Source organism: Bison bison, unplaced genomic scaffold (genome assembly GCF_000754665.1).
Source record: "Bison bison bison isolate TAMUID 2011002044 unplaced genomic scaffold, Bison_UMD1.0 scf7180017864331, whole genome shotgun sequence".
Lineage (NCBI taxonomy): Eukaryota > Metazoa > Chordata > Mammalia > Artiodactyla > Bovidae > Bison > Bison bison.
Genome location: NW_011494903.1, coordinates 1814185 through 1836776, shown reverse-complemented (window position 1 = coordinate 1836776; position 22592 = coordinate 1814185). Strand labels below are relative to the sequence as shown.

Sequence of the window (22592 nt, the reverse complement as noted above, 5' to 3'; positions counted from 1 at the left end):
GAAAGCTCCTGTTTCACACTCTGTGTTCATATTTCCCCCTTGCCCACATTCTTTCCACCTCACTTGCTTCAGGCTCACTTCACCACTGTACCTTCATGCCAGTTTGTTCATGAGTCCTGATTTGTTTCATTTGGTTGCATAACCCTGCTAGAGCCAGCATGAGAATCCAGGGACTAGACTTCTGTCATCAAGCTCTCAACCAGCACTGTTCTTAGATATCCGGTCTTACACTCTCTACCACCAGGAGATGCTTGGAAGAAATCTTTAAAGGCCGGTGGCCTGGTGTCTCTGTGTTCCTTGGTCATGGTGCCTTGGTTCCTTAGGTTCCTTTACATCCTAAGATGTAAACTTCTGTGACTTTCCATCTCTGGGTCCTCTCACCCCACAGTGCTCTGTGTTTCTCCTCTCCCGACCCATCTTCCTAACTTCTTAACTCCCTCCCCATCTTTCCAGCTCTGACCTATGTCCCACTGTCTTTCTGTCATGTGAGTCTGGAAAACCCCAGGCCCTGGATAAATCTGACTCTCATACTTGTCTATCACCTATCCGTATACCCCATTTGTTGGATGCTACCAGGAAAAAAAATGACACCCCTGAGAAAATTGCTGGAGTAGAAGATGATTTCAACTCCCCAAGGGGCCCTCAAATCTGCACACATATCCTATTTGTTTTCTTTAATCTATTTTCTCTCTCCAATTCCTCACAGTTGTAATTTCAGATCTTCTCTCCTGAAACTCCTTACTAAGCATTTTCTGTGAAAAAAAAAACTTTGAGGAGTCTATTTTCCTTTATTTTATTTGGAGGAACTTGAGGGATGCAGGCAATGTGTTGTGGAGACAGGATTTGAATCCAGCTGGTCTGACACCAGAATCAGAGCCTAGGTGTCACCTGAGTGAGAGAGTCACTCTTAGGAGAAGGAAGGCCAGCTGATCAGTGAGACTTAGAGAGTTATGTGTTAACTCCTCACCAACCCAGAGGCCATTTGCTAAGTGATTTGAGTGTGCAGGATACACTGAAGAACTTGAAGCAAAGTTAAGTAAAAGAGGAATTTGAGAAGCTTAAGTGGATGTCACAAAGTTCATCTTCCTTCCAAGGCTTGTGAATTCCTCAGACTTTGAATGATGGCCATATGGTATGCTTGGATCTAAAATAAACTTAATTGTTTTCTAGCCCCGAGCAGAACTAAAAGGGCAACTAGAATGGAAATAATGGTGCTAGGAATAATGTCAATGAGAAATAACTGAAGGCTGAATATCTGAGATGGAAAAAAGAACTAATGACAATATAAAGTCAGTTTTAAAAGTTCAGTAAGTATAATGTTTTCCAGCTATTTACAATGGGGACAGGACGCTAAACACCTGAGAATTTCTGAGACAGGTATATAAAAAGACAGACTATGATCATTTATTTTTTACTAGCTGGTCTTTATTCCTGGGTGGTTTCTTTTCTTAAACAGACATCGTCTTTTTCTTCACATATGCTCTCCAGCTTAGGCTAGGGTAGGGAATAGGCAAAAGCTCTTTGCAAAAGCTCTCCAGGTTATATTTTCTCTAGGAGGAAAACCAATGATACATACCCTTATTTTCGGCTTACACATTTAATGATTTTGGTACTTACAATCATGCCCTTATGTTACAAAGCCAAGGTCAAAATATTTTTAAAATACTCTTGTTGAGTAGGAGTGACTGAAATTCATTTTTCACTATTTTCACAAATCTGATTAGATAATGAAGCACTGATTTTTAAATAGGGAAACCTCAACCTAAATGTCCATCAACAGATGAATGGATAAAGAAGATGTGGTACATATATATGATGGGATATTACTCAGCCATAAAAAGAAATGAAATTGGGTCATTTGTAGTGACATGGACGGACCTAGAGTCTGTCTACAGAGTAAAGTAAGTCAGACAGAGAAAAACAAATATTGCATATATCTGGAATCTAGAAAAATGGTACAGAGGAACCTATTTGCAGAACAGAAATAGAAAACGCAGATGTAAAGAATATACTACCATGTGTAAAATACATAGTTAGTAGGAAGCTGCTGTGAAACAAACACAGGGAGCTCAGCCCGGGAAGAATGGTGGGTGAGAGGGAGCCTCAAGAGGGAGGGTATATATGTATACATATAGTTGGTTTATGCTGTAGTACAGCAGAAAATAACATATTGTAAAGCAGTTAGACTCTAATAATAATAAAAAATAGGGAAGCCTCATTTTTCTGAAAAATTCTGTTGAACTATTTTGAATGTATGCGTGGATAATTCTGCGTGAATAATTCTGGATAAGTAAGCTATTAATGTAAGAACTGCCAGCGGTTTTCCAGAGGGAATTCACTATCATTGTCATGAGAGGAAATTGAGAGAAAGTGGTCCCACCTGTCGTTGGTCCCCCAGGTGGTGGGGAGCAGCCAGAAATTCCTTAATCTGTGAGCTGACAAAGTCCACATCTTGGCAGGATGCCAAGGTGGTTCCCAAGGCTTTCCAAAGAAATTTCTGGAAAACAAAGGACAAGCAACAGAATGTTAAAAGTTGGAAAGCAAGACTGATAAAAAGTAGAAAGAGTAAAAACAGTCATTCAAAAAAAAAAAAAGACATTGAGTTGACTTAGGACTGCTTGCTTATCAAGCACTTTCGCATATTGTCTCTTTTTCAAAATGTTCCCTCCCCACAGGCTCTGTCCTCTGCCTGTGCTCTCCTGCCTTCCTCTATGCTGTGTGCCCTGCCATCATAATAATACCTTTTATTACCTACTGTGATTTTTAATTTTCTTATTGTCTCTATGCTCAGAATTTCAGTTCTTGGTAGCAGAGGTTTTCACTGATTATCTATGTACAAATAAGTGTTAATAAGTTCTTATTGAATAAACATGCTCAATGAAAATTGGGTTATTTTGAAGACAATGTCATCTGATATTTTCAAACTTCACAGTATATTGACTTGGTTTATAGTTTAAGAGATTTAACAGTAGTTTTGAAAGTAATACCTTGGCTTCTCTACCATTATCTCTCTCCAGAAGTGCTGTCAGACTGGTGTTAGGAATGAAGCAGAAAAGTCACATAAGAACTTTCACATACACATGTGTCTTTGGTAATGAACACTGAGTAAATTGAGGAAGGAAAGCACCCAGTGGAGGAACGCTGGTGACAGAGCATGTCAGGAATCATTCTGTGGCTTCCACCCCCTCCAGAGGCGGTGAGAGTGTTGGATCCATTATGCCAGCCATACGCTGGGCACTTCTGTAGTGTCAGGATGGAGAAAAGGCAAGTAGAACAGGCACTGCTTCCTGTCATCTTTCATCGGAGGCCATGCAGAGTTATTGACTAGGGGCAAGGGACAGCCCTGCAGTAGCTTGTGTTTGAAAATCACAGCACATGCCTGGCTGTAAATAGGTGTATGAACATGCAGGTATACAAAGCAATTTAATACCAGACTGGCATCTTTTAATTTAGAATGTCCGTCTTGTTACAGAAAGGAGAGAAAAATGGCCAGTTGGAAGTCCACTCCAAAAACTCTGCAGAGCTCAAAGGATTGTAGCTCTTTGAGTGGTCATTAGTAATCAGAAAAGATCTATGGCACAGGAGGAATGGAAAATCTAGGCATAACAGATAAAGACAAATTAGCACATTCAGGAGAAATTGTACAGATTAATCTGATTTGGGATGGGAGGGGGCCATAAGGCTATAAAACAGGTGGAACAGAGTAAGAGTAGACTTGATCAGAGTAAGATTCTGATGAGGGAGCATCCACTCCATTCTCAGCTGTCTAGGCAAAAGATCCCCTGAGTGGGGCCAAAGCTGCTAGAGTCTATTTAGTTTCATCTTGGGAGAAGGGTAGGAAAGAGGTGGGAAAATCTTGTGCTGCAGGAATATTGATTTGAGGAAGGAGGAAAATATATTGTATTATAATATAGCTTCAGTGCCTCCCAGTACTGCTGACCTTTTGCTTATCTGCTGAATTTTGTCAGATTCAATGAATAGTGCATTCACACCTGGGGACTTGGTTAGGAATCCCAGAAATCAGAAAGCCCAAATTGGGGGAAAATTGTGGTTGATCATAAAATAGCCATAATCTTTCTATCTCATTTCTGTCCATGCTTCCCTGCTATGGGAGTTTGTGATTCCTATCAAGACAAGTCTATTTCTCCATTCTTTGGATCTGGGCTTGCCTTGCAACTTGCTTTTGTCACTGGAATGTGGTAGAAGTGATAGCATGCCCCCTTTGAGCTTAGACCTCAAGGATCTTGCATGCATCATTGCCACCACCATGAGAGCAAGCCCCTGATAGCCTGCTGCAGGATGAGGGACTGCAAGGAGCAGAAACAAGCTGTCCTAGACAAAATCATCCCAGACCAGCCAATCCCCAGTACACCCCAGTGAGGCTAGTTGAGATCAGAAGACTTCCCAATTGAGTCTAACCCAAACAGGCAACCTGCAAAATCCAAAGCTTTTTAGGTGCCCATTATTTTAAGCCACTAAGGATAGCTTGTCATGCTTTTAAAGCTACTTGGTACACTCCTAGTTTTCTGGTGTTAGGCATAACAGATGAGAGCCATTGAGGCAGCTCGTTGTTTGAATTGTTTTGTCTACTCACACCACCATTATCTTGAACTAATCTTGTGGATTTGGGAGCCATTGGATGAACGGTATTACATAAAATGCAGAAGGCTGGTTTGTGTATAAGAAGATGAGGCATTGCTCACCAAATCTTCCTGATGGGTGTGTCTGTAGGCTGGGTAGGCCAATTTGGAGAATCAGTACTCTGTACCAAATTAGAGAGTCAATCAATGAGGGGAATTTTGAAAATTACATAGAAGAGTTGCAGGTTGCTAATAAAGAACTTGTGGAAAGAGACACTTAATCCTGGGAACACAATGATTTAGGAAACGTTTTTTTCCAGGGAAAAATTTAGGATTTGAAAATGATGTAAGAGAGTTGTAGGTTGATAATAAAGGATTTGTGGGAAGAAACACTCAATACTGGGAACACTTAATAACTGAGCAAATGTCTTTCCAGGGGGGAATAAATTTTGGAATGATATAACCACCGTGATAACTACAATCTACTTTTTATTGAACACATGCCATGTGCCAGACAGACACTTCACTAGGGTCTTTATATACTTTATCTCATCAAACCCTTATAACAATACAATCCTCAGAGAGAGATAAAAATTTCCATCTTATTGGTGAGTATACTGAGGCTCTGAAAAGGTTAAAAATTTTACCAAAAGCTGCATTAGTAGTTAAGTAGTGGAAGCTGAATTCAAACTCCATTTGGAATGGATGGTTACAGTGTGGAGGGTTTGGTAGAGGTCATGTGTAGAGAGAGGAATGAAAATTGGTAAATTTGTAAAAATGTAAATTTGAGCGTTCTGTTTTTTTTTTTCAATTAAAAAAAAAAAAAAGATAGATATTTCCCGCAGCCAGCCTCACATGAGTGGCCCAGTGGAATGCAAACCAAGACATAAACTGGCATTAAACCAGTGCTATGGTTAAGAGGCTGCTATTCGCTCTCGAGTAATTTTTTTTTTCCTTCTCTAGAACAGAACCTCCAAATTTTGGTCAGGCATGTATTTATCTTAAAGGCACTATACTCAGCAGTTTTCCTTGCAGATAGGCTGTGGCCCTGTAACTTTGGGTCAAATAAAGGTAAATAGAAGGGAGCATTTTTCTAACCACTTCTTCCTCCTTTGCATTGCAGTGCAGACAAGCTGGAACTTGCACCACAATTTTTGGTCATAAATTAGAAGGTATGGTCTCTGAGCTGAAAAACCAACCTTCTCAACAGAAGTGTTGCTGTAACTGTCCATTTGCTGGTTGAAATCCCGACTCAGTTGAATGGTCCAGGCTACATCACTGATCTTCCATAACGATTCTTTGAGCAACTGTTGAAGGAGGTGAAAATCAGATATGAATGTGACTGTTTAATGTGCTTTCTTGCTACTTTTCTGTTACAATATATTCTAGAAGTATAAAATGTATACTATATGGGGTTATTCCTTTTCCCATAAAAACTTCATTACTTTGAAACTTTTCTTCTTATTTTAGAAGACATACTCCGTATTGTTCTGAATTTCCAGTAAGAATCAGATCCACAGGAAGTGGAAGTTAACTTCATGTAAGTGCCTTCTGTTTTCCTTTTAAATAAAAATTGCCAAAAGACTTACAATAGAAACTCATCCAATCTGAAACTTAAATTGAAGTTAACATTTTTCAAGGTTTCAGTAGATTTGGAAAAACTCCACTTGTCAAAGTTAGTTTGCTTTATTATTTACTAAGAAAAAGGGACATTTTTGGAATAGTGAGTTAAAGGCCTTGAAGAACCAATTAGATATACAAGCACAAGTTGCCAACTTCAACTGGAGTAATGAAATATTCCTCATTTCATCAATTATTTTGAGCCAGGGCCACAATCAGTCATCTGAACCCATGTCTTTCTTCATTGAACCATACATGAAGAGGTGTTTTTGTCCTTTTGGAGGACAAAATCCATTGCAATTTCTAAAATCTATGATTTCTCCTGCATTTTCTCTATCTTAATCTTAGAAAGAACACAGTGTCAAAACCATTGAAAAAGTTTGTGAACATGGTTTCTTAATAAGAATTCATTCAATGGATCTTTTGAAAAGTAAAAATTGTACAACCTTGGCATTATAAGGGAAGAAAGCAAATGTAGACAGTTTTGGAAAAAGAAGCCAAGAAGTATACTCAAGATTGGAGGAAGGGAAAGTAATGTTCTCAAGGCTTCAAGAACTTTCCTTCCTAGTAAGAACAGTTATTTTAAAATGGTAAGTGGGGAAATAAGGTAGAAATTATGATAGAGGGAGGGAGGGAGAGATAGAAGAAGCATGACTATAGGAGGAAGATAGATTCTAGACTTAAGGAACAGGAAGAATAGGGCTGTTGCTTTCAAACCTCATATTGGATAAGACTCATTTGTGAGTGTCATCAAGACCTGTAAGCTGTCAGGTACCCCCTCTTGGAGATTCTGATTCTAGAAGGGGGGTTTTAGGGGTAGAGGTGCTGTGGAGACATCACTGAAATATTACATTTTATAGAAATTATAGTTCACATGAAAAGATGCTCAGCATTGCTAATTATTAGAGGAACACAAATCAACTCTAATGTCCATAAACAGAGAAATGGATAAAAAAGCTATGGTACATATATACTGTGGAATATTACACAGCCATAAAAAGGAATGAAATAATGCCATTTGTAGCAACATGATGGATCTAGAGATTATCATACTAAGTAAGTCAGAGAAAGATAAATATCATATGATATCACTCTTATGTAAGATATACTTTTTTTTAAAAGATGCAAATGAATTTATTTATAAAACAGAAGTAAACATAGATATCAAAAACAAACTTATGGTTACCAAAGGGAAACATGAGAAGGGGAGGGATAAATCAGGAGCTTGGGATGAACACAAACATGTCTACTATATAAGATAGATAGCCAACATGGGGGCTTCCTAGTGGTGCTAATGGTAAAGGACCCGCTCACCGATGCAGGAGATGTAAGATATGTGGGTTTGATTCCTGGGCTGGGAAGACCCCCTGGAGGAGGGCACGGCAACCCAATCCAGTATTCTTGCCTAAAAAATCCCATGGACAGAAAAGCCTGGCAGGCTATAGCCCATAGGGTCACAAAGAGTTGGACACTACTGAGGTGACTTAGCACAACTAACAAGGGCCTACAGTATAACACAGGGAACTCTTCCCAATATTCTGTGATAACTTATATGAAAAAATAATCTAAAAATGAGTGAATATATATATGTATAATTGAGTCATTTTGCTGTATGCCTGAAACTAAGACAATATTGTCAATCAGCTTTACTCCAATAAAACTAAAATACTAAAAAAATCTAGTAAATTTTATAATCAAAATCCTAAAAAGTTATTTGACAGGTCCTTTTTAAAATATAAATTTAAAAATCATTATAAATACCCTTAGCTTACTTTTAAAAACACACCTTTTCTGTAATACATAGTAATAAATACATCCCCTCAAAACTGCCCCCAAACGAAAACAAACTACAATGAGGTACTACCTCATTAGATTAGTATGATTAGAATGGTCATCTTTAAAAAGTCTACAAATAACAAATGCTAGGGAGGGTGTGGAGAAAAGGGAACCTTCTTACATTCTTGGTGAGAATGTAAGTTGGTACGGCCCCTGTGGAAAACAGTATGGAGGGTCCTCAGAAAATAAAAAAATAGAATTGCTATATGATACAGCAAGCCTGCTCCTGAACAAAACTATAATGCCAAAAGATACATGCAGCTCTGTGTTCATAGCAGCACCATTCACAATAGCCAAGACACAGAAGTAATCTAAGTGTCCATAAATACATGAATGGATAAAGAAGATGTGGGACATAAATACAATGAAATACTACTCAGCTATAACAAAGAACAAAATAATGCCATTTACAGCAAGATGGATCCAAGTAGAGACTATCATACTAAGTGAAGTAAATCAGAAAAAGACAAATATCATATGGTATCACTTATATGTGAAATCTAAACTTTGACACAAGAGAACCTATTTATGAAATAGATACAGACTCTTGGACATGGAGACCAGACTGGTGGTTGCCAAGGGGGGACAGGGAGAGGGAAAGGATGGAGTGGGAGGTTGGGATTAGCAAATGTAAGCTTTTATATATAGAGTGGATAAACAACAAGGTCCTACTGTATAGCACAGAGAACTATATTTAATATCCTATGATTAACCATAATGAGGAATGTATATGTATATATATAGATATGTAGAACAGAATCACTTTGCTGTACGGCAGTAAATCAATAAATTCAATTAAAAAATAAAGAAGCCATAGTTAATTTCTATATAGGTGGTTTATGCACTGAAACTCTGTTGGATTAAAAGCTTCCTGGCTGTGGGCTCCTTGATCTTCTGTGGACTCCTAAAACCAATGTGCTGTTTGTAACGCTAATGTCCAAGTCCTATGTGCAAGTCCTATCTTATAGTTTTGGGGATTTGACATTATGGCACTGTTGGCTGTCAAAGTCCAAAAAGTTATGGATGAGAGTAAGATTCTTTTCTGGAGAAGGGGTGCAATGTGGTCTTTTGGTGTTTAGACATCAAGAAAAAGATAATGAGAAGCAGATATAGGAGGAAATGGAGTTGTATTTAGGAGCAAAGAAGTAGAAATTATGTTAATTTCTATTTCTCTATATGAATGATGAAAGAATGCAATTGGAAGGAGAGGAGAAAACTTGAAAATTAGAGAAGATTTAAGAAAGAGGGAGAAAAATATTAGTACGTGAAATCTTCAAAACTGTCCTAGATTCTGAACCAAATTGAAGACTAAAGATAGTTGTTCAAATTATGGTAATTTAAAGAGTACAGTGTTGACACGATCACATCTAATAGTCTAACAATTTTCTCAAGAAAAGAAATGCTGTTTCCTGCCCTTCGGAATTTAATTCTTTCTGGTCAAGGTGAGTAATTTTAGGTGGTTTCATCACCCCATCATCAACAGTTGGTCTGGGAGCCATCTTTACCTGAAGCAGCATGGTCTCCCACAGCACGATACTACTGTTCTTTCCTAGAAACAGAAATTGATGCAATAAGGGCAAAAAAAAAAAAAAATTCAAGATGTACTTCTCCCTTGCCAGGTTCCCACTGGATGCTAGTGTTCCATTTTCAATTTTCTCCCTACACAGGATGGTTATTTAAGATTAAAATTACTATGTTAGCAATCTTAAATTGCTAGTTCATGGTAAAAATCCAGGCTTTTTGCCAATTTCAACAGTACTTACTGAATGATAGTATTTTAATATTCTAGCATAGATGAATAGTAACATTTTAGAATACTACCAAAAGAAGACTTCTCTAAATACAAGAAAAAGACCAGACCACAAGTAAAAGTTCTTGCTAAGTATGTAACCCACCTGGCCTTATTACAGTATAAGTATTTGGTAGAGAAATGGAACCTGAGGAGTCTAAGACAAAACAGAGCTGTCCACCTTGCATATCAAGTTCACTGTCCTTATTGTCTAGCATGAACACTCATGGCTTAAGACACAGAAGGGATGCCTTGTTCTTCGTGCTCTTGCCTCCTTGAATAAGACCTGATCCCATGCACTTGTACCTTCCAAAGGCTGTAGGAGTTCAGGTATGCGTGTTTTCCACAGCTCTACTAAGTTTGGGTGAATTATCTCAGGCAATATCTTCAAAAGTCCTATTGCACCAGCCCCACGCAATTTCCCCACACTAGCGAGCATAGATATTACCTGGAGGATGGAAGAAAAATTACTGATCAACTCAGGGGTATTTAAAGGGCTCACCGACATTTTCCTTTTAATCATTGTTCTGGATTCCCTAGAATCCTTCATTAGATAATCTTTTAACAGACCATCACAGACTATTCTAGAGTAAAGCTAATACTTAGACATCCATCTGTCCAATTTTTTTCTGCAGATAAAAGTGAAAAAGTGTATGGAAGGCATCAACTGAAAATAAATGAAATGTACTAACAGATCTATCTGTGAATTAAATAAAGGCACGTGGAGATACAACTGGAGTAAATGACGCATATGTGGCCAAAAGGAGAGAGAGAGAAATCTGAACAACAGATATGCAATTTGCTTGAATCATTCTCACAGATCAGATTCAGTTTACGCTTATTAAAAAATCATAAATGAAGTTTTAGGAAACATTTCAGAGTTAGGAGATAATCTTGCCAGGAATAAATTTTCATGAGTGTCATTAATATAGCAGAACATTTATTATGCCGTTTTAGTGTTTCTTTTGGTTTGGAGTATCTTTGTCGCTTTTACTGTCATTTATTTGGAACTGGAAATATCTGCATTGGTTTAAATTGATCCCGCCTTGATTTTTCATAACTCACTCACCAGAAGTCTGGCTAGTAGCTGTTGTGGTGAAGGAAGTTTCACTAGAAAGAGAAAGCAATTTTCATTACTGTTATGGGGACTAGAAAAATTCAGATTGGGGCTGGGTGTACGAGCGAAGCCCTGTAGCCCTTCAGGAAACGAGTCTCATAAGAGAAAAGTTTTGCTTTGTTTTTGAATGTACAAACCAGCTCCTGTAGAGATGACAAGTGCTGTTGATTCTTCGGCATTCTTCTTCTTTCTTTCCTCTGCCATAAACAGAATCCTGATGATATTAAACAGGTATTTCAGCGTTCCTGTATATTCTGCAGGTACCACGAAAGTCAGGATTCTGGGCCATAGCACCTGTGGAAAACGAAGGCAAAATGAAAGTGCTGCTTGTTCTTTTCCATTATTCCTCCCTGGTCCTCACTGTGTGTTTCCCTCTAGTTTAGAAAACTTCCTCTCATTTGTTATTATTTTGCTCTTTGGGCCAAATCAAAATGAAATCATGAAATCCGCCTCTGCTGAGCACATTCATTTTCAGGCGCTACTGGCCACGAGTGTTTCTCCATGGGGTTGCTGCTGGAATCTGGGACAGGACAAATCTTCACTGTGGGTCACTGCAGGAAGCGCCAGGCTCTGCTCACCAAGTGCCCTTAAGCCCCGCATCAATATGACAACCAAAAATGCCCCATATATTTCTCCAAACTCCAAGACTGGAGTGGAACGCTCCAAAGTGAGACTGATTGTGAATGGATAGCGAATGGACTGTGTTTGCCGTCTGTGCTCCAGGTGCTAACTTCTGTAGTCTGTGTGTTTCACATCCCTTGGAAAACTTGAATATGGTTCATGTCCTAATGGAAACCTAGGTATCGACTTGGACTCTGCCTTTTGTCTTGCCATCTGCATTTAATCACCAACATGCTGAGTTGCTTCAGTCATGTCGGACTGTTTTTGACCCCATGGACTGTAGCCTGCCAGGCTCCTCTGTCCATAGGATTCTCCTGGCAAGAATACTGGAGTGGGTTGCCATGCCTTCCTCCAAGAGATCTTCCTGACCCAGGGATAGAATTCAAGTCTCTTATATCACTTGGATTGGTAGGTGGGTTCTTTACCACTAGTGCCACCTGGGAAACCCCATTGAATCACCAAGCCTAGACCTTTTTTTCATTATAAGATTTTTCATGCCCTTGCGTATTTCCCTTCCTAATTTTATGACCCATATCCAGTGTCTATGAATCTCATCTCATCTTATATATAGTCTCTGTGCTTAGACTACTCATGTCAATTCACCGACTTCCTATAGTTATCAAATGTTTCAGTTCAGTTCAGTCGCTCAGTCATGTCCGACTCTTTGCGACCCCATGAATCGCAGCATGCCAGGCCTCCCTGTCCATCACCAACTCCCAGAGTTCACTCAGACTCACGTCCATAGAGTCAGTGATGCCATCCAGCCATCTCATCCTCTGTTGTCCCCTTCTCCTCCTAACCCCAATCCCTCCCAGCATCAGAGTCTTTTCCAATGAGTCAACTCTTCACATGAGGTGGCCAAAGTACTGGAGTTTCAGCTTTAGCATCATTCCTTCCAAAGAAATCCCAGGGCTGATCTCCTTCAGAATGGACTGGTTGGATCTCCTTGCAGTCCAAGGGACTCTCAAGAGTCTTCTCCAACACCACAGTTCAAATGTTTGGCCCTTGCTTAAAATTTCCAGTGGCTCATCAAGGACAAGGTAGGAATTTAGCATTTCAGATCCTTTATGATTCTGGCTCTAGACTACTTTTTCATCATTTACTGCTAGATCAGAAATTCCCCAAACTTTAATATGCATCAGAAATGTTGGAACTTATTTGCATGCTGATTCATGGGTCCCACGCCCAGATATGCTGACTCATTTAGGTCTGGCATGTGACCTGGAAATCTGCGTTTTAAATAAATATTGCAGGTAATCTACAATCACACCTTAAAATACCATCCTAGATAAAGCCTCCAATTCATTTAAATTGGTCTGTAGATTGTCTTCTGGCTGTGCCATGTATTTCTGGCCATTAAATCCTTTCCCAGGTTGTTTTTCTTAAGCAAAACGCAGATCCCAAAGTTCCTGAGGTTCAGGTTATTTTAAACCTCAAGTGAGGTCTGAGAATGTGTGCCTTTAACACCTTCCCAGGTAAGTGGGGGTAAGTTTAGCATTCACTGCATTACTACTTGGAAGAAGAGAAACAATATATCAAGATGCTTATAAACTGCCATTTGCCTCCAGATATAAGAGTATGTAGCTAATTTAACACCTGTTTTTGAGAAACCATTATGTGCTGGCCTTGAACATTCTCACATAATTTCTCTGGCCAGAGCGTCAAAAAGCTGATGACAGATGGAGTACCAACTTCTTTACTCCTAAATGGACAGAGCTTTAGAAAGGTGATCAAAGGAACTATGATTGGTGACAGAAGACTCCTTACCTGAGGCATTCCAATGACCAGTGGGTCCAGGGTTTTTAAGACCTCCAGGCTTATTTCTCGGATAGATGTCTCTCCCTTTTCAGTCTCCTGGGAGTTAGGTTTTATTGGTTTCTCCTTTAAGAAAGATGAAGCAGGTGACTTGTTAATAATCCCTGTTGTTGGTCTCCTCTGACCTTGGGTGTGTTCTTAGTCTCTGGGGTGGAGGATAAAGTCACTCAGCTTAAAGGGCTTGAGGAACCCAGTGACCTTGGACTCCAGTATCTAACCCCTGCTTCTAACTGCTCTTTGGAAGAAGGGGGAGACAAAAATGCCTCTGGCTTTTTTCATAGAAAAACAAACACTGTGAACTTCAGTTACCCCCTTTCTCAGGCCTTTCCCCATTTTTCTCTGGGACAAAAATTTCCACTACTTCCTATGGAGTGGACTGCAATTTCACTTGCAGGTTGTAAGATCACTGAGATCTTAGACATGTGTTTTTCACGCTCTTCATCCAAAGGAACCAGTGTAACAACTATGGATGTTTCCTGTTTTCTAGAGACAATTCACTTTCTCTGCCTCTCTCCAAACCAGCCCCCAGCCTTGGAGGCCAAGTTGTCTCCTCTCTAGGGAAAACTGTGAGTTAACCTACCTTGCATTTATGATAAGTTAGAAATGGCACCAGTGGAAGGGAAATGAGAACACTAGATGCTGAAAAATTTATTAATAAAAGTGAAAGCTTAAATATGACTTTAGTTACTAAATTGAACTTCAGGTATTTTTAAAAATCCAGTCGAGTCAACTGCACTTGCTGCAGAGCAGCACTCAAGATGGCACCCTCTTCATACCAGATTCTTGTTGGACATTGAAAACTGGGTGAAGATGTAGTCAATCAGTGGCCAGCCTTCCCGGGCTTCAATGTAGCATTTTTCACACATGGTTTGGATGAGGAGGAGGGTGGAGTTCCTCACCTAGAGTAGGGAAAATACATTAACAATATTTCATTTCTTTGGGCAGAATGGAAATTTAGATACTCCTATTCTGTAACCTTTATGGATTGTTCAGCGGGAATCTTAAAAAAAAAAAAAACACAACCCTATAAATTGAATGATATTGCTGTAATAGATGGGGCTTCCCAGGTGGCTCAATGGTAAAGAATCTGCTTGCCAATGATCAGACCCCAGGTTTTATCCTTGGGTCAGGAAGATCCCCTGGAGAAGGAAATGGCAACCCATTCCAGTATTCTTGCCTGGGAAATCCCATGGATGGAGGAACCTGGTGGGCTACAGTTCCTGGGGTTGCAAAAGAGCTGAACATGACTGACCAACTAAACAACAACAACAATTACACCCTGTAGGAGCAGGAAGCAATCTATAAGGTTATGATTTAAGTGTCACTAGCAAAGCTCTCTTTAAGCAAACTCTTTCTAGTTCCCACGACATATCCTGGCTAAAACTCAGTTCAGTTAAGTTCAGTCAGTCCTGTCTTACTCTTTGCAACTCCATGGACTGCAGCATGCCAGGCTTCCCTGTCCATCACCAACTCCCAGAGCTTACTCAAACTCATGTCCATTGAGTCAGGGATGTCATCCAACAATCTCATTCTCTGACATCCCCTTCTCCTCCTGCCTTCAATCTTTCCCAGCATCAGGGTCTTTTCCAAGGAGTCAGTTCTTCATATCAAGTGGCCAAAGTATTGGAGTTTCAGCTTCAGCATCAGTTTTTCCAATGAATATTCAGGACTGATTTCCTCTAGGATTGATGGGTTTGATCTTGCAGTCCAAGGCACTCTCAAGAGTCTTCTCCAACATCACAGTTGAAAAGCATCAGTTCTTTGATGCTCAGACTTCTTTATAGTCCAACTTTCACATCCATACATGACTGCTAGAAAAACCATAGTTTTGACTAGTTGGACCTTTGTCGGCAAAGTAATGTCCCTTCTTTTTAATATGCTGTCTAGGTTGGTCATAGCTTTTCTTCCAAGGAGCTAGCATCTTTTAATTTCATGGCTGCAATCACCATCTGCAGTGATTTTGGAGCGACCCCCCCACCCCAAAATAAAGCTTTTCCTTTTCTGTTTTAGCCTATGAAAAGGCTAAAACACTGCCTCACTTAAAAAATCCTCAGTGAAAGATGGCACATTGAAATAAAGTTCCACAATTTCTTATCCACAAACTCAAACTCTAAATGACACTGAAAACTGGAATTTTGTTTCTTGAATTTGGTTCCTACTTGGTGGAGAAACTCAAACTGAACTGTTGTTTTTTTTTTTTTCTTTTTTTTTTTCGTCCCTGGGATTCTCCAGGCAAGAACACGAGTGGGTTGCCTTTTCCTTCTCCAATGCATGAAAGTGAAAAGTGAAAGTGAAGTCGCTCAGTCGTGTCCGAGTCTTTGCGACCCCATGGACTGCAGCCCACCAGGCTCCTCCGTCCATGGGACTCTCCAGGCAAGAGTACTGCAGTGGGGTGCCATTGCCTTCTCCATCTTATTTGTATACGAATATTCAAAGACCGTCTCCCCATTCTTTCTGTGTTTTAATATAGGACTGTTTTAAAGTGATTTGTTGGTATTCAGTTGCTCAGTCATGTCCGACTCTTTGCAAGCCTATGGACTCTAGCATGCCAGGCTTCCCTGTCCTTCACCACCTCCTGGAGCTTGCTCAAACTCATGTCCATTGAGCCAGTGATGTCATCCAACATCTCTACCCTTTCTATGTAGTGTGAATATGCATACATTTTCTTGAAGAAATCTTAATAGGTTTGATTGTGGGCTACTATCACAGTAACACTTTTTTCAAATCTGAAAAATTGTAAATTATGAAATGTGTCTTGCTCTATGGATTTGAATAAATGGTTATGAACCTGTGTCACAGTTTTTTAATAATTTGGCTTCAATTCATCTATTGGATTGTTTCCCTGGAGGATAGAAACCTCAGATCTAATTCCTTAGTGAATGGGTCTTTTAATGGAGGGTAGGAAGAAAATAATTTTTCACAGGGAAGCAGGGTCCCAAGGTTGCACACACAGACTCTGTAATCTCCTTAACTGAGGAGAAAGAGGTAAACCTTCTCTGTATATTTGCCCAAGGAGTGAGCACTTTCCTGGAAATTTCTGTCCTCTTTTATTCTACCCTAAATCCTAGCAATGCTTCAATTGGCTTGCTCAATTACTGGGTCAGGTTTATATATATAATCAGTTCAGTTCAGTTCAGTCGTTCAGTCATGTCCAACTCTTTGTGACCCCATGAATTGCAGCACTCCAGGCCTCCCTGTCCATCACCAACTCCCGGAGTTCATTCAGACTCATGTCCATCGAGTCGGTGATGCCATCCAGCCATCTCATCCTCTGTCGTCCCCTTCTCCTCCTGCCCCCAATCCCTCCCAGCATCAGAGTCTTTTCCAATGAGTCAACTCTTCGCCAAAGGTGGCCAAAGTACTGGAGTTTCAGCTTTAGCATCATTCCTTCCAAAGAAATCCCAGGGCTGATCTCCTTCAGAATGGACTGGTTGGATCTCCTTGCAGTCCAAGGGACTCTCAAGAGTCTTCTCCAACACCACAGTTCAAAAGCATCAATTCTTCGGCGCTCAGCCTTCTTCACAATCCAACTCTCACATCCATACATGACCACAGGAAAAACCATAGCCTTGGCTAGACGGATCTTTGTTGGCAAAGTAATGTCTCTGCTTTTGAATATGCTATCTAGGTTGGACATAATATAATCACTCCATTATTATTTATTGCATAGCTTTGATTATTTTAACCATAGTTATTGGTGACCAAAGCCTCCTGGGGGAATTTTCTTCTCTTCATTGGCTTCTGCATAGGGCTTTGATCCAAATAAAATACAATTTTCATACAAAATAATACTATAATTGCTAATTTTAAAAATTTCTCACATAAAAGTTCTATGTCTTTTTCAACATGGAATACTTTAATCAGATAATCAGGAGATATTGAGAAATCTATTGTGCATGTAAGACTTTCTATAGCTGCTCCCTGACTGGAAAATAGGATATCTCTGCTCAAAATAGGGTTCAGGGGTTATTATTTTTGGAGGAAGAAGTATCATCTTTATAATTAACAATTAATTTTAAAACTATTTAACTAGCATAGCAGAATCATGCTCTAGACCAAAATCTTTTTTTTTTTTTCCTACTGAGAAGCCCTTGAGAATGTGCTTCAGAACTTTACTTTGATAGAGTTTATCTTATTAGGGAAAGATGGAGTTCTTTTAAAAGTAGAATTGGTCACTGAGCTCTTTATAAATCAGTCTCATAAGCACATCCCTAAAGAGTCAAAACTATTTCATTTACTCCTAAAGCTATCATTATCCAAATAAAAGTCCCCATTAATTCTCTTACTTTAATACTGAGGTCACCCATGACGACTTTGACTGCTTTTTCAATTGAAGTGATATGATCCCTCAGCTTGGGCTCTGAAAGACAGAAAGAGAAATTGAGAAGCCTGCTTCAGTAGGAGTACAGTACATTCTGGAATTGTTGAAAACCGATTAGAGTTATGGCACATAATTTCAAAGTCTCTTGTCCTTAACATTTTATATTGTTCACTTCCTTCCTACCTTCTCCTTTTTCAACTCTTTATAGATGTTGACTGCTTTTTTGGTTCTCTGTTACACTTTGTTTAACCTTGTTTAAATTGTTAGATTCTTAAGTGCAGTCAATACATCACACCTAATGGATTAGCCTTAAATTTTGGAGACCACCTCAGGTTTCTTTTGCCAATTTTTCAGTAAATCACAGGGCAAACTGAATTTTTTTTTAAAAACTATTATTTTGTTGTACAAAAATGAAAGATCATATTTTATTGAACCTAAGGTATCAATTTTATGAGGCATCATTAGTTTATATTGCACCGAGTGAAAACCTATAGTGGCTAATGATAATTAAAGATGCTATCAATTATAAGATGCATTCTGAAATTGCAAAAATTAACAGTTTTTAGAATGAAAAATGAAAATTCATTAAATTCTCTTTTCTAAAAGTACAAATTTTTAGAACATTGTGCATTCTTACACCCACCCTCAGTTTATTGGGCCACTTAACCAATACCTCCTTTCAATTCCAGATTCAATTCTCAAATATTCTATTCCTTTACTGATTGCATCCATAAATATCATGAAAGAACAGAGGTAACTGGAAATGCCTATTTAAAAGTAGTAGATTGATTATAGACAACTAAGAAAACCTAGCTTTACTTGAATATGATGTTCTGTAAACTTCCCAAAGACACAGGATCAAATTAGAGACAGTGCACAGATTTCAATCTGCTTCTTAATGCAAAAGAAACAACTCTGGTGTCATCCCTATTCTTACCTTCAGCATTGATAGCTGATCTTAACAAAGTCAAGATTCCAATTCGAATGGCTTCATTATTATTTCTCATTTGTTCATCAAAAAAATCCATCAGGTCTGCAGGGTTTGAATGGGCTGTGGGTTTAAGAAATACTGGAGTCAAAAGAACTCGTTTTCACCTTAGGTAAAATTCTTGTGAATGGGAAGATGATCATTCTATGAGAATTGTCAAAGTCACCCTTTGGTTGGTAATCAGATTTTATTAGGCCCATACTTCTTTAGTATACAGAATTTAACAGTTTGGTCCCTAAGAGAGCTAGGCCCACTTCTGTTCATACCTGTGAATGTAACCTTATTTGGAAATTAGGTTCTTTGTAGAGAAAACAAGTTAAGATGAAGTTGTATTAATTCAATATAGCTGGTGTCTTTATAAGAGATGGATAGAAGATACAGACAGAGACACAGAAGGATGCCTTGTGAACATGGAGGCAAAGACCAAAGTGATGCTTCACCAGCTGTGCAGCTGGTGGGGGTGGGGAGGAAGCAGGTAAAACTGAAGAAAGGTCTGGATAGAGTGGACGGGTTTGGGCTGCAAATGATAAAGCGAAGTAGTTAATTAGGCTGGTACATAGAGAAATGGAAAGTACAAAAACAGAGGGGCTGATTAGGAGAGAACTAGGCCAGGCTAGAAAGGTATGCAGTGAGGTAGTGGAGATGACACATTTTGGAGAGGGTGCAGGTGTGGGAGGTATAGGGTGTTCTTGTCCCTTGCCCTGAGAAACTATATTAGAACATGGTTTTGTATCCTTACCCTGGGACCTTGGTGTTTCCTCTGCAACTTGTGTCAGGCTGTAGATTCTAACATAGTGATGGGCAGGATTGTGATGTGAAAGAAAAAAGAGAGTGAAGGCTGGAGAAAATGATAAGAGATAAATACCAAGAGTTGACAGGGAAGAAAAAAAGGGTAACATTAGTTTGACAGAGTGTCTAATAATCACAAATACCAAGAAAAAATGTATTTCCTAGCCTTAGGGTTACCAACTCACACTGGTTTGCTTGGAAATAAACCCAAGCATATATGGTCAATTAATTTTCAACAAAAGACCCAGGAATATATACAATGCAGAAAGATTAGTCTCTTCAGTGAATGGTGCTGGGAAAAGAAAGAAATCTGATTGTTACCTCAAAAAATACAAATGCACACAAATTAAATCAAAATAAATTTAAAACTTGAACATAAGACCTGAAACTCTAAAACTTCTAGAAGAAAATATAGAGACTAAGCTTCTTGACACTGGTCTCGGCAATGAGTTTTTGCATTTGACTCTAAAAGCAGAGGTAACATAAGCAAAAATCAACAAGTGGGATTCCATCAAACCAAAAAGCTTCTGCTCAGAAAAGGAAACCATCAACAAAATGGAAAGGCAACCTATGAAATGGGAAAAGTAATTGCCAACCACATATCCAGTAAAAAGTTTATATCCAAAATATGTCTGGGACTTTTCTGGTTTTAAAACTGAAAGTTCTAATTTCCCGGAAATCCTTCAGTCCTGGGCAGATCGGGATAATTGGTCACCCCACCTACAGCACTCCTCAGAACAGGTAGGGTATGAAAAAACAGAATAGCGTGAGTCAAAGGAACGTTTTGTGTGTATGTGTGAAAGTGACTAATGTGGCAGTTTGCTCACACTTCATCCTTGTCATCACCCCTCTGAGACATTTTAATTAAAAGCCCACTGGATGCTGAGTCCTACCTAGAATGAGGAAACAGTTTGAAGCTTCGGTTTCGTTTTCTTTTTCTGGAGGCTCTGGAACTCTGCACACCTGAATGAGAAGAAAAAACATTAAGGGGCTAGACGTGAAACAGAAAACTGGTGACAACAAAACAGACTTGACAGCATGGTCTTCTTACCTGGCGGAGTAAATTGATGAAGATGGCCTTCCTCAAGGCCTTCGGAAGGCTGACATCGTAAAGGACTGCTGCGGTCAGTATCTGTCTTAGACTCTGGAATAAAAGCTCTCCAAGGTTAGCTGGAGCCTGCCTGCGGAGCGACAGCCCAGAATGTGGAAGGCAAATGATCATGGTTGTGAGGAGAACATACCCCTATCCTTCCAGTGGTTACCGTTTTCTTTAGTGATTCTGGCTGCCTTACCTTGTTCAGTGCTCCTGCAGCTTGAACAGGAATTCCTTTCTGGAGTGTCTGCCACCTTAGAGGCCTACTGCTTCTCTACCTCATATTTCCTGGGAGGTATGTAAATTCAGCTGCCCCAAAACATGTCTGAGTTCCTTAACCCCTCCTGAGAATGAACATCCTTCAGGATGATCTTTGGACAACCGTGGGAATCAGTTTCTCTGATGTGGCTCTCACCTGAGTGACGTGAAAGTCAATCTCTTTGTCTTTGTACTGGTTAAGGAGCCATGGGACCTGGCCCAGGGCATATTCACAGAGGTCTTCCCGATGGAGCAGCAAGCTTACTGTGGGGCCGTGAGCCTTAATGATGGCCAAAATCTGCAGAGGCAGCAAACAGGTACTTAGAAAAAGTATAATACTTAATTATACTTTACATAAGTATAATATACTTATGTATACTATATTTGTGTATATTATGTATATTATACATATTAAGCATAAGTATAGTAAATTTATGTAAAGTATAATATATAATTATATATTAATAATATAAGATATATAATAACTACTTATTGGAAAAGACTCTGATGCTGCGAGGGATTCGGGGCCGGAGGAGAAGGGGACGACAGAGGATGAGATGGCTGGATGGCATCACCGACTCGATGGACGTGAGTTTGAGTGAACTCCGGGAGTTGGTGATGGACAGGGAGGCCTGGCGTGCTGCGATTCATGGGGTTGCAAGGAGCTGGACACGACTGAGCGACTGAACTGAACTGAACTGAACTGATACTTTACATAAGTACATAATAAAATATTTCACTATGTTTTTGTACATTTCTCAGTATACCGGGAAGAGTTTTAGATACCTCCAAAAACCTTTCCTCACTGCTTTCAACCAAACAAGGTTTTTTCAAAAAATATTGAAGCTAAGATCACTGTGTTCATTGTATGAAGAGTTATATTCATATTTGTATCTACATCCATATCCATATCTATGCTCATTTCAATGTTTGCCCCTCTCCTCTATTTCTTTAATCTCATTCTAATTGTCAGTTTATTTTACTATATTAACAGATTTATTAAAAACTTTTTCTCTTTCTTTATTTTTTAAATCATGAAAGTATGATAATAGCACAGTTGCAGGAGACTTGGAAAATACAGAACAATGTTACATGTAGTTCCACTATATATTACAATTATTTTTTTAAGTAAGTAAATTAAGATTTTTAATTGGAGTTTCAATATTAAACTCTCAAAAACTAATAGAACATACAGAAAAGTAGAAGGATATAGTAGATCAGAAAAGCACCATGAGCCAATCAACATAATTAAGGTTTAAATAATTTTCACACAATAGTAGGATACAAATTTTATTCAAGTTCCCACAGACTAAATTTTTTTTAATTAAAAATTTTTTCATTAAATGTTTAATTTTCTTCAGTATTCCTCTGAATATTATTATTATTCTGAATAATATTATTAAACATCATGGTGCTTAAAATGTCAATAATCTAGAAAATGTACTTATAAGTTTATTTTGCAAACAACGTGGATTTTTTCTTTTTAAATGAACTTTCATTGGGGCATAGTTGCTCTACAATATCGTGTTAGTTTCTGCTGTACAGCAAGATGGATCAACCATATGTATATCTCCTTTCTTTTGGACTTCCTTCCCATTCAAGTCACCACAGTGAGTTAAGTAGAGCTCCCTGTGCTATACAACTAATGAGAATATACTAACAAATTAAAAATCTCCCTGACATGAAATATTCTTTGATTCCACATCACTTCAACCCCACTGTTACCCTCACCCAATTCTCTTTCTCTTTTCTTGCTTGCATATCA

General features: G+C 38.9%; 1 protein-coding gene across 1 annotated transcript in view; it reads right to left on the bottom strand.

Moving 5' to 3' along the window:
* The window catches only part of MROH2B (maestro heat-like repeat family member 2B), a 76649-nt gene that overhangs the window by 39739 nt on the left and 14318 nt on the right, over positions 1-22592 (bottom strand). Inside the window, exons 7-19 of the mRNA XM_010853719.1 lie at positions 20985-21125; positions 20528-20620; positions 20370-20439; positions 18637-18750; positions 17665-17738; positions 14155-14277; positions 13331-13444; positions 11080-11236; positions 10895-10935; positions 10132-10273; positions 9542-9585; positions 5780-5887; positions 2381-2497 (exon numbers count right to left, since the gene is read on the bottom strand). Of these exons, the coding sequence (XP_010852021.1) occupies positions 2381-2497; positions 5780-5887; positions 9542-9585; positions 10132-10273; positions 10895-10935; positions 11080-11236; positions 13331-13444; positions 14155-14277; positions 17665-17738; positions 18637-18750; positions 20370-20439; positions 20528-20620; positions 20985-21125 (1338 nt within the window). The remainder of the gene's footprint in view (positions 1-2380; positions 2498-5779; positions 5888-9541; positions 9586-10131; positions 10274-10894; positions 10936-11079; positions 11237-13330; positions 13445-14154; positions 14278-17664; positions 17739-18636; positions 18751-20369; positions 20440-20527; positions 20621-20984; positions 21126-22592) is intronic.